The 12,455-nt window shown below is 38.9% G+C and overlaps 1 protein-coding gene across 1 annotated transcript in view; it reads left to right on the top strand.

The window, feature by feature from the left end:
- The window catches only part of erbb2 (erb-b2 receptor tyrosine kinase 2), a 70,205-nt gene that overhangs the window by 39,337 nt on the left and 18,413 nt on the right, over nucleotides 1–12,455 (top strand). Inside the window, exons 7-14 of the mRNA XM_062984058.1 lie at nucleotides 1,258–1,399; nucleotides 2,885–3,001; nucleotides 4,129–4,255; nucleotides 5,470–5,543; nucleotides 5,682–5,772; nucleotides 6,334–6,533; nucleotides 8,691–8,823; nucleotides 9,597–9,687. Of these exons, the coding sequence (XP_062840128.1) occupies nucleotides 1,258–1,399; nucleotides 2,885–3,001; nucleotides 4,129–4,255; nucleotides 5,470–5,543; nucleotides 5,682–5,772; nucleotides 6,334–6,533; nucleotides 8,691–8,823; nucleotides 9,597–9,687 (975 nt within the window). The remainder of the gene's footprint in view (nucleotides 1–1,257; nucleotides 1,400–2,884; nucleotides 3,002–4,128; nucleotides 4,256–5,469; nucleotides 5,544–5,681; nucleotides 5,773–6,333; nucleotides 6,534–8,690; nucleotides 8,824–9,596; nucleotides 9,688–12,455) is intronic.

Here is a 12,455-nt window from a genome sequence, read left to right as displayed (position 1 = left end):
GGGAGGAAGGCTGGAATGAGTACAGTATGAAGAAAATGATGCTTCTGCCCCTTTGCTTTGTGCTTTGTGCTTCCTTGCCACAACTTTGTGCATCTATCATTTTAAAGTTGATCTTCCTTTTTTATGGATCCATGTGAATGTGCAGGTTTTGCCTTGCTGTTACACTGGCCAACACACATTTTGTTGCCTCAAATGTGCTTCCTTGCCACAACATTGTGCTTCTACCATTTTAAAGTTGATCTTTTTTATTGTTCTATGCAAATGTGCATTTATACATTATTCATTATTTATAAAATACATTTTCTTATTTAAAAGCATATAACAAAAAAGGGGGGGCGAATGGAGCAATAATATTTCAATGCATTTCAATTGGAAATTTCAATTTGCAATAAGTATTTTGATATAAGAGCTTGGCCATGGAACAAATTAAACTCTTTAAGTCAAGGTATCACTTTTTAAAATAATGTCAGAAATGACTTGAGATTGTACTGCAAGTCACTTTTGGTGTGAGGGAATTGGTCCTCTACAGAGACGTTGTCGCTGGGAGACTTCTCTCATGTCTCAGCAAGCTAGAGCTGACAGATGGGAGCTCACCCCATCTCGCAGATTCAAACTGGTAATTTTCAGGTCAGCAACCCAACCTTCAGGTCAGCAGTTCAGCCAGCACAAGGGTTTAACCCATTGTGCCACCATTGCCCCAAGGTATCACTGTACATACTGTATTTACATGACCTCCCATGACATGCATATGCCCTGTAGGATCGATACAGTTTGACACTACTGCCATGGATCTGTTATGGAATCCTGGGATTTGTTGTTTGGTGGCAGCTGAAGATGTGGTAAAACTACAATTCCCATGATTCCATGGCACTGAGCCATGGCAGTTAAAGTGGTGCCAACCCGCATTAATTCTACAGTGTAGACTATTGTCTGTACAGCAAAGGTTGGAGAGGCAGCTTAACTCTCCAGTGCTCTCTTCAAAAGAACGTAGTTCTGGAGTGCTGCCATGGAACTACTTCCCACTCATAAGATGGAAACTTGTGTAATACATTTTACAAGGTGTGCCATTAAAATATCAATTCATACCTGCAAAGGTTGATCAGCATATGTAACTTGTTCATCATCTGTGTGGAGTCACAACTTTTATCACTTTTACTCCTTGCAAATTAGCCATCAGAATGTGGTCCCTTGAATGTTGTTTATGATTCTTCTAAGAATGAAGTGTGTTGTAACCTTTTCCCCTTTCTCTTTTCCCAGGCCTGTTTGAACTTCAATCACAGTGGGGTCTGTGAACTCCATTGCCCACCGCTCATCATCTACAATCCAGACACCTATGAATCCATACCCAATAAACATGGGCGCTATACCTTTGGAGCAACTTGTGTCACCGAATGCCCTTGTAAGGTTCTGTCATCTTGAAGGGATTGTTTCATGTGATTTTCTTTTACTCTTTTGAATGTTTTGAGGTGGCTCAGATACACAAACCTGATCAGTGCTATCTGGGATGAATTCCCATTTCACCAAATAGTGGCTCTATTCAGGTTGGGAAATAAATAAATAAATAAATAAATAAATAAATAACTTTATTTTTATACCCTGCCACCATCTCCCCGAAGGGACTCGGGGTGGCTTACACAAGAAAAAACATGAACAACAGTAAAGCATTACAATACACACAATATAATTAAACAATAAGATTTAAAACAATGCAACACAAGATAAAACAACATCACAGTTACTTAAAACCTAAGCATAAAATTGTTCTGCACAGCAGAGGGAGACTAGTGTAGTGTTCTATAGGGTCCAAAGATAAAATCCAAGCTAATAAGGGCAGAACATGGGGACAATTCCACTTAAAGTGCTATAACAAATAGTGAGGAGCAAGATAAATAAACATTCCTCATGTAGTTTACTGCATGCAATGATTGTGTGAATGAAAATACATGCTATATACGAGCTAGGAAGACATAATGAACTATAAATTAATTATGTCACATAAATAACCAGTTAAAACATTATTGAGATTTTTTTCCATGTCAGGTGTGACTTGAGAAACTGCAAGTTGCTTCTGGAGTGAGAGAATTGGCTGTCTGCAAGGACGTTGCCCAGGGGCACCCAGATGTTTGATGTTTTACCATCCTTGTGGGAGGCTTCTCTCATGTCACCACATGGAGCTGACAGAGGGAGCTCACCTACTCCCCAGATTCAAATCGTCAACCTGTCGGTCAGCAGTCCTGCCAGCACAAGAAGCTCCATTATTGATATAAAAACATTTCTAAAACACACTTCTAAAACTTCTAAAAGTATTCTAAAATTAATCCTAGAATCCAGTTTCAAAACAGTTAAAATAAATTTCAAACACTGAATGCCATGCAAAACAGCACCGATTAGGCTGTTTGCTGGAAACTTGGAAGAGATGGGCCGGCCTGACTTTCACAGTTGAGGTGATGCTATAGAGAAAGCCCAACCTTATTCCACAAGATGTTGAGAAATGCAGTAGGGCTTCCTCTAAATAGCTGAAATTTCTGACAGGCTCATTAATCTGGGTGTTGGTGTTGACCTACAAAACTCTATGTGATTTGGGTCCAGGATATTTGAAAGACTTACAGGTGGAGTAAAACCCCATCCAGGAGTGGATGACACACCTCCAGATCCAGGACTCTGGACAGTAAACACCTCCATCTTGCCTGGGTTCTGCTTCAGTTTATATTTCCTCGTCCAAACGATTATCTCCTCGTTAATTAATTAATTAATTAATTCAGAGGAGATATACTATCCTTAACTGAGACTGTTTTTTAAACTTAGAAACAAATTGGAAGCCATTGCAGTGGAGAATGTAGAATTTAACTTGTGTGTCCCCCCCCCCCCCCCGCTCTAATTACAGATAATTACCTGGCTGCAGAGGTGGGTTCTTGTACTTTGGTATGTCCTCAGAATAGCCAGGAGGTGCGTGTGGACAACATGCAGAAGTGTGAAAAGTGCACCAAGCCCTGCCCAGAAGGTAAGAGCCAGGATTGGCTTGATCATGGGTTGAAAAGCTGTTTCCAGGAGGATACTGTATTGCTCATGATGCAGCTGCCTTTTAATCACATTGTGTATGTTCTTGTGAAGTCCTAGATCATATGTGCTTGCAGAGTATGTGAAGAAAATGTGCTGCAACAAATATTTGAAAACAACTCGCATTTTCTTTTGGAGGTTAATTTATTTTGTTTTGCTTGTTGAAATTTTATCCTTCCTATCTCTCAGAGTGAGATCCCAGGCAATTTTTTTCGGTCTGTCTTCTCCTACATTATTATTTTTACCATTCTTGCATTATTTAAAATTTCTTACCTATAAATATTTTTATTTTTGTTGTGTGTCTTCAATCATTTTCATCTTATAGCAACCTTAAAGGGATTTTTTCTTGGCAACATTGTGGGAGGTTACCTTTGCTTTCATCTAAGACTTAAAGAATGTGGCTTACTCAAAGTCACTCAGTGGGTTTGCATGGCCAAATGGGGATTTGAATCTTTGGTCTCCAAAGTTGTAATCCAATGCTCAAATCATTATACCAATACTATTAGTATCCCACTTTTCTTCCAAGGAGCTCAGGGTGAAATGCTTGACTTTCCTCCTTGTAACTTTACTCTCACAACAGCTCAATGAAGTAGGTTAGGCTAAGAGACAGTGAGTGCCCTATGGTCAATTTGATAGGACTGCCTTCCCTCTGGAAATATTTGTCCTCGCAGTGAAAGACCATGCGGATCCAAAATAGGTCTCTACAGTCACTTATATACCAACCAAGATTCTGCCCCTAGAAGACAATCATACTCAGCCACAAGTGATAACCTATGATGACCTAGTCGGTTTCATGATTCAATGAGAATTCGAATCTTGATTTTCAAATCCAAGTCCACACTGATATAGCAGCAATTTCAGAAATCTAAAATATTCAGCAATCTGGCTACCCTGCTTATCAAGATCAAGGATTTTTGTTCAATACCCAAGAAAGAATTACTTAAATTTTGCCTTCTGGTGCTTTGGTCCAAAGCTGCAAGGTTAATGACTCACGTCGTCTACACATCTTTACAGATGTACACAGATCTGCCTCACAGTTTTCCTTTCCAACACTTGTATGTTTTTTTAAAGGTTGCTATGGCTTGGGGATGGGCTCCTTAAAAGGGGTTCGTGCTGTCAATGCCTCCAATATCCATCACTTTGCCGGCTGCACCAAGATTTTTGGCAGCTTAGCCTTTCTGCCGGAGACCTTCGCAGGGTGAGCGACTAAGCATATGCCTTTGATGGGTGGAAGAGCGTATCGGGTTGCAGGCTGCATTTCTGTCGCTAGGCCGCATGACATGGCCCTGGTTTTAAAAGGGAACCTCTGTGAGAGTTGTGGAGGTCGTTCTGCTACTCTTTAAAGTATTGCTTTGTGATGAGTTATTTTGCAAAACAGGGAACAGCGAGCAACAAAAAGTGGCACCACATTCTAGTAAATTTATTTTGCTGCTGAATAACTTTTCAGTTACAAGACCTTCTTTAAGGCTCAAGCTCCATCTTACATTTGAGAATACAAGGGGAGAAAATAAAGTACAGTAGTGGACAAATTAAGGAATGATGTTCAATCTGGAATTTGGAGCAAAAGAAGCATGAGGGAGATGAACGATTAGTCAGTAACTGTTTATATGGTAAATGGTAGTGATATGAACTGTGGGTGAGGATGGGAAAAGCATTGATCGGTTAAAGATGGAGGTAAGCTGATGAATCCCATGTATTAGTTGAGTAGAATCAAAGTAACTCCTACTAGAAAGGACAGGACTTCAGAATCTCATATAATAAAAAGGGATGGTGGAGACATTTTAGGTTTGTATTTATTTATTTATTATTTATTACATCACTTCTACCCCGCCCTTCTCACCCATCAGGGGACTCAGGGCGGCTTACAATATAAACATACACATTAAAAACAGTTGTCGTCAAATTTAAAACTCCATCAAGATTAAAAATTACAATAAAATTAAGAATATCCATTAAAATATACATAATTATACATTTAAATATACATTTAAGGCGCTTTCCATGTTCATGTGGGGTCTGTCAGTAGGTCATATATTCTTATCTCATTTTTGCTGCTACTCATGCTCAAATGCCTGGTCCCATAACCACATTTTTGTCCTCTTTCGGAAAGACAGGAGGGAGGGAGCCTGCCTGATTTCAATGGGGAGGGCGTTCCATAGGCGGGGAGCCACCACTGAAAAGGCCCTGTCTCTCGTCCCCGCCAGCCACACCTGTGAGGCTGACGGGACCGCGAGCAGGGCCTCATCTGACGATCTTAAGCTTCGAGGCGGGTCGTAGCGGGAGACACGTTCGGACAGATAAGCTGGGCCGGAACCGTTTAGAGCTTTGTAGGCTAAAGCCTATATGGCTTTTTGGCTTTTGTATGGATGTGCCTTTTGTTTTTCCAATGTTCTTCTTTTCTGTTCTGTTCAGGGATCCTGACACCAATACTCCACCTTTGGATCTTCAGCAGCTTAAAATCTTTGAGAACCTAAAGGATCTCACTGGTATGTAGGAAATTATTTCTGGGTAACTGCGAATGTATCCCCATCCTATGCAAAAAGGTTGTTCCAATATTCATGGGGGTAGCATATTACACTGTAACCTATGTTCCATTGAAGAGGTCTAATGTTGTGTTTTCACAGGCTACCTCTACATTGAATCATGGCCGGGGACGTTCTCAGACTTGACTCCCTTCCAGAACCTTCAGATGATCCGGGGTCGAGCCCTCTACAAGTAAGTTCTCCTTCCTGATTTTGTCTCTTACCATGACCAAGCGGCAACTCTGGAAATTAGACTAAGAATTCATCTTTGATAAAAACCCATCCAGTGGCCTCAAGAAAAGCTTTCATATTTTTATGAATGCTGCCATTTCCAATGAATTTGTTAGTTTTCCAAGCCATTGTTACTCCCTAGTCTGGAATACAAGGGAAGAGTTACGTTAGATTCTATGCTTATTCTTCTTCTTATTTGCAGCTCAATACATGAAAATGACCAGAAACAAGTACAGTGGAACTTTATTATGGCAGTTTGCCATATTGAAATGGACAGATGAGGGCAAAATGACTAAATAATTCTATTCATTTATTTGAAACCTTTCTGTCCCTCTTTCTAATCAACATTAGTGAAGTGGTTGAAGGTATTTTCAAATACAATCAAATAGAAAGTTGGGCTGTAAAGTCACTTAGTGGTTTTGTAAATATCTAGCTGAGTGTGGATAGAAGTACAGTGATTGCTTTGGTGTTGTTCCTTTGCCATTTCTAATTGAGGGAGGGTTTTTCTTTTTCCTTTTGGCAGCGGAGCGTATTCCCTAACATTGCAGCACCTCAACATCACTTCTCTTGGCCTGCGTTCACTGCAGGAGATCAGCAGCGGGATGGTCCTTATCCACCACAACCCTAATCTGTGTTTCATCCAAAGCGTGCCGTGGGGAGATATCTTCAAAAATCCCCGGCAGACGCTGTTCCAGAATGATAACAGCCCAGTTGAGCAGTGTGGTAAGTGGCTACGTGAGTGCATGTGAAATCTGCACCTAGAAATGCCACTCCCCCTGAATCTGCAAAGATCCAGAAGCCTTCTTTTTTAGCCCCATTATTTTGGGAAGTAGGTGGGATGGGAGGAGTTTTGGGAAGCATTTTGGCTGAGTGACAAAGGAATTTGTCCAAACCCTTGTGGTTAGTAAACAGACTCACTTTGCAGGAGGGAGAAGAAGAAAAAGAAATGAGAGATTGTGAGGTGGTTTTCATGTGTGTTAGGTGTTGGGTGTTTTTAACTCTCAAACCACAACAGAAACCAAAAATGATAGATGCAGGTAAGGACTGACATATTAATCCATGCCTGGATCATGTCTGATTCAGATGAGTTTAGTCATAAGCCTGTTCAGTCTGTTTCTTCCAGATTAGTTCATGATTTATTTATTTTTAAAAAGAGCACAAAAATCCAAATCATATATTTGTATACACCTCCCCCTAATATATGACTTTTTCTACACAATGTTCTCTAAAGCACTCATTTTCCTAAACAGTTTTGAATGTAAAACAGCATAACATAAGTTGAGCTCTTATCCACGTATCAGTCCAGACACTGTTCAATTTGAAATCAGGTCTCTTTGCTGTAAAATTTGACCTGAAAGAAACTCCCCACCATCTAATATGTCAGTCCTTACCTGCCTCTATCATCTACAGCTGACCACTATTCACATGACCACTTCATTTGCTGAATAAGACATTGAGGTGGAGAGGTTGTTGTATCAATCTAGCTTGAAAGGTAGCATAAAGGCAACCAGATAAGAACCCTTTGCTATCTGAAACTCTCAGTATTCCATTAGAGCAAGGGTTTTCTTCTTTCATAGTTCTAGTATTGGAAATGAGTAGAGCCAGGGGAAAAATACATAAAGTGATGTCCAATGGAGGAACGGGTCAGGCTCTCCTCAAGCATTGCTTCTGTTTAAGTAAAAAGTAGACCCCTTTCTGCCAATGATAGAATCATAGAGTTGGAAGAGACCACAAGGGCTATCCAGTCCAACCTGCTACCTGAAATGATGTTTCATTTCAAATCTGCTAAGAGACTAATTCTCAATATATTCTGCCTGGAAACAAGCCTCTAGAGATCCTTGAGTCTCCATAAGAGACGTTTACTAGAAATTCTTCCATGGTGCTGAGATGCCCAATATTTCTTCTGTCTGGTCACTTTCCCTAAATGAGCCATATTAAGTATTACTTCCAAATTGTAACTATCACTAAGGGACATGGTTGTACTCAATGCATTAAATCAGCAAAAGAGGTTGCCAGACTTATGCTGCCCCTATATCTGTTTTCAAAGGGTTTGTACGATTGTCATTTCAGCTTCATTTGGAGACTACCTTGGCTGTTGCTGTTATGTGCCCTCAAGTGGACTCTGACTTATGATGACACTGTTGCAGGATTTTCTAGCTACATATTTCCTTACTATCAAGAAAGTATGACTTGCCCAAGGTTACACAAGGGATTTCCTTGACCGAGCAGGAAATAGGCTTTTAGTTTCAGGAGTACAACACTCAAGTCATTAGGCTCTACTGGCTCTCAATATCCGAACTGTCAGCTTCCTGCTCATTGTGACTCTCTTTTGATTGATTCCCCTAATTAGGGAATATAACTACCAGACAGTGAATATAAAGCCCTTAGATTAGGTAACATAGATTGATGTCTTGGTTTTAATAATTGTCATGTTATGCTGTTTTATAACTATGTTATTTTGTGGTTTAAATTTATGGATTATATTTTAATTTATTTATAATTTATTTATAATTTATGGATTATATTTTAATTTATGATTGTTTTCTCATGTAAGCCACCCCGAGTCCCTTTGGGGAGATGGAGGCGGGGTACAATAATAAAGTTGTTGTTGTTGTTGTTGTTATTTGTAGCTTATACTTGTTTGTTTTATTTTTAGGATGTATTATTCTAGAAAACATTTAAAATATTTTGTTGTTGTTTTGTTTTTTGCATGTTCGTATGTAGGTTTTATTTTAATCTGTTTTTAAAAATACTAATCATAAAAATAAAAAAGGATAAAATGCTTCCTTGAACTAAGTTCTGCATTTTGCAAAAGAAATTCTTTTGCTGGCAAGCATAATAATAGAATACAAGTTAACTCTTTTTATCCTCTCTGCACAGAACTCCAAGGTCAGGTGTGCTTCCCATTGTGCTCCGAGGGACATTGCTGGGGACCAGGAGCAACCCAGTGCAGGACCTGTAATGGCTTTCTGCGTGGAAAGGAATGTGTAGAGACCTGCAACATTCTGGATGGGTATGTTGCAAAGGGGAAGCAGGAACAGGAACCAATTTTGCTTAGCATTGGGGTGGAAAATACTGTGGCAGGGAGGAAAGTGGTCCTTTGGGTGTTCAGGAGAAAATGACTCTGTCCCACAATAAGATCTGGAAACTTGATAATTCTCCCTCCTCCCAAAATAAATGTTTATCTTCTTAGGATGTTGAGCATATGAAAATACAGGTATTTTAAAACTGGAAAAAAAAGTCCCAATCTAAAAAACTTCTGGTCCAAAACATTTTGGATAAGGGATGGGAGACTCACACACTTGGATGATAAAGTTATACAGTGTTTCCTCACTTATCGCTGGGGTTAGGTTTCAGGACCACCCGCAATAAGTGAAAATCCGTGAAGTAGGGACACTATATTTATTTTAATATTTATACATTATTTTAGCAGTTATATACAATTTTAAGTCTTTATCAACCAATTGTCCTTCTCCTCCCGTTGCCGGTTGGGCTGCTTTTCTCTCCCTTTGGCTTCTCCTTCCTCCCTTCCTTAGGCTGTAAATTGTAATTTTTTATGATTTATAATAGTCTTTTAGAGTTTACTGAAAAACCGCGAAACAGCAAATCCGCAAAAAGTGAACCGCGCGAAGTAGTGAGGGAACACTGTATTGATGATAACTGTACAAGCGGGTTGCAGATTGCAAAATCAGTGGTGCTGTGGGACATAAAAGGAAGCCAAGAGGAGAAGAAATAAAACTAGCTAAATTGTGGATTGATTTAATTTTTCAATACATTTCCTTGCAGAGATATCAGAGAATATGTCAGTGGGACACGGTGCTTTCCCTGTCATCCAGAGTGCATGCCCCAAAATGGAACGGAGTCCTGCAATGGCTCGGTAAGGACAGGGACTGTGGGAGGGTTATACTTTGTTATACTTTGAAGCTGCCTTTCCTGCTTCCATATTTCTTTTTCTACCCTTTGCTACGAGGTGCACACACTTATTTGTCTGTTTTGCAATCACACCCATAAAATTTAAAAAGAAATGGTTATTATGCTCAACAAGCTGAAAATGTTCTGCAAGGAATTGTTGGTTGTCGTCTACTTCCATATGGTTTTACAGCAACAGATTCCAGACTTTTTCCTAACAAGGAATTCTTTCCACACTGTCTTTTCTGCTTATGTTTACTGGAGGATCTGCTGCGAATGCTATTGGAGCCATTTGCAAAGCCACGGTTGTTTTTTGAAGCAAAAGTGACCAAGAGTCCTGTCATGTCATAAAAACTAGCGTGTTTAGTACTCATGTTGTTGCACTTCTTTTTAGTGATGTAGGAAACTGTGTTTTTGAGATTTATGTTAAAGGAAGAATGCTCAGGAACAAATCTCCTTTGTTAACTGAGTTATACCTCTAGGTTTATGGTTATATTCAAATTTTCATGATTATTTGATATTTCTGTGTTCTGCCTTTTGTATTTTGTTGTCATGATTCTGTTGTGTTTGGTGACCATAAGGACTGCACCATAATATAAAAATATAAAACTTTATTTATATACTGCCCTATCTCCTTGACAGGGCTCAGGGCAGTTTCCAACATAGCAAAAGAAACCATACAACAAATTAAACATAATAAAAAATAATAAACATGAAACAAAAACATACATGCAATATTAGTTAATTAACCAACTTTTCACAGAATCAATAATATAATATGCATACATATATATTCATTCAAAATATATATAGGCAAAATTTTAGAAGAATCCTTTTCTCTCTGTCTCTCTTTTATAAGATTATGTCTGTGATAAATGCTGTGTATGTATAAACCTTCAAGTCACCTATTGACTTATCGAGACCCCATGTATTTTTCATAAGGTTTTGTTAGGCAAGGAATATTCAGACTTGGTGCTGCCAGTTCCTTCCTCTGGAATATAGCCTCCAGCACCTTGTATTCGTTGGTGGTCTCCCACCCAAGTACATACAAACCTTGATGCTGCTTCGCTTTCAGGATCAGAGGATATAGTGCCCTTAGGACATCAACATAAACACAATAGGCGTAGGCCCCATTTTAGAACAAAGACAATATAAATTATATGCAAATGTAATCGTTACATTTTTTTCTTTTTCGATTAGGGATTATTTAATCTAATGGTCTATGGTCTGAAAATGAATATCCTTTCAGTTTTTTTTTTCAGTGCCATGAAATCTAGAAGCTTGTTTATTTTTACATAACTTAAAAGTAGTTATGCTGGATGTGAAATTTTGGTTTCTTCTAGAACATAAAAAAATTGAAACTTGATTGAGCATTTGTTAACAAAAGCAAATGTTTAAACAAAAGTGACCTAGATGTTCGGTTTTCAGGTACAAGAGGAAATGAATCTTGTTTATACATTATACAAGTTGTAGACCTGATGGTAAAAGAGAAAAGACTCATTCTGCCTGCACTATTTGTATCTGAACAGGTCTAGCTTTATTATCTAGAACCACCTTTTCCAGGTTTAGGGCCCTTCCACACAGCTGTATAAAATCCACATTGATCTGGAATATATAGCAGTGTGGACCCAGATATTCCAGTTCCAGATATTGTGGATTATCTGCCTTGATATTCTAGGTTATATGGCTGTGTGGAAGGGCCCTTAGTCATACTGGCTAAAGAGGCTGAGAGTTGTAAAGAGCTGTAATTGCAGAGTCCATGTATCTGTCTTCAGGGGCTTAACTATTTGGCCATTGTTTCGGCCTCATTAGGATGTCATCTTTGCTGTTGCTTTTATGTGCTTTAAAGTCAATTCTAAACTACCTTCCCCCTGTCCTAGAGTTTCCCATTCATTCAAAGCAGATTCCTATTGTTTTCTTGATTTGGAAATGTGTTCCTTGCCCAAAACTATACTACATGCTCTTTCAGTTGGTAGTTGATAATTATAGTTTAATAGTTATTATTTATAGTTTAGACTAGAGTCGTTGTGGTTTGAGTGTTGGATTCCTTAAAAGGAATCAAACCTCCTTTGAATCAACCTCGTCAAGAAGATTTAGGGCTCTTTCACACAGCCATATAATCCAGAATATCAGGGCAGAAAATCCCACAATACCTGCTTTGAACTGAGTTATCTGAGTCCACACTGCCATATATTCCAGTTCAAAGCAAAAAAAAAAAATGTGGGATTTTATTCAGCTGTGTGGAAGAGGCCTTGGAGTTGCTATAAATTGGAGTTAATTGAAAGGACTGATAGTTTGATATTATAGTTTGATCACTGGAGATTTATGGTTTATATTTTTCCTTTTGTTTGTTTTGTGAGTGTTGTTGTTGTTGTTGAGTACTATCAAGTTGTTTCCAACTTTGATGATCCTAAGGTGAAGCTATCTTGGGTTTTTCGTGGCAAGGTTTGTTCAGAGGAGATTTATTTTGCCCTCCCTCTAAGGCTGAGAGAGAGTGACTTTCTCAAAGCCACTCATTCAAGCCCTGGCCTCCAGAGTTCTTGTCCAGCACTTAAATAGCTACACCATTCGCCTGTATCAGTTCTAATATTTCAAGCCTCCTTGAGTCCCAGAGCTCAGAAAAAGCATATGTAAATGAGTAAAATATTAGTCATAATAAACTACATTTTGAATGACACCCTATTGAGGAAGGTTGATATAAGATCTGTGGGACAGTTGACATAGTCATTGTGTTTT

This window comes from Anolis carolinensis, chromosome 6, assembly GCF_035594765.1.
Source record: "Anolis carolinensis isolate JA03-04 chromosome 6, rAnoCar3.1.pri, whole genome shotgun sequence".
Lineage (NCBI taxonomy): Eukaryota > Metazoa > Chordata > Lepidosauria > Squamata > Dactyloidae > Anolis > Anolis carolinensis.
The sequence above is the reverse complement of the archived record's forward strand: the minus strand, read 5'-3'. Positions and strand labels throughout refer to the sequence as shown.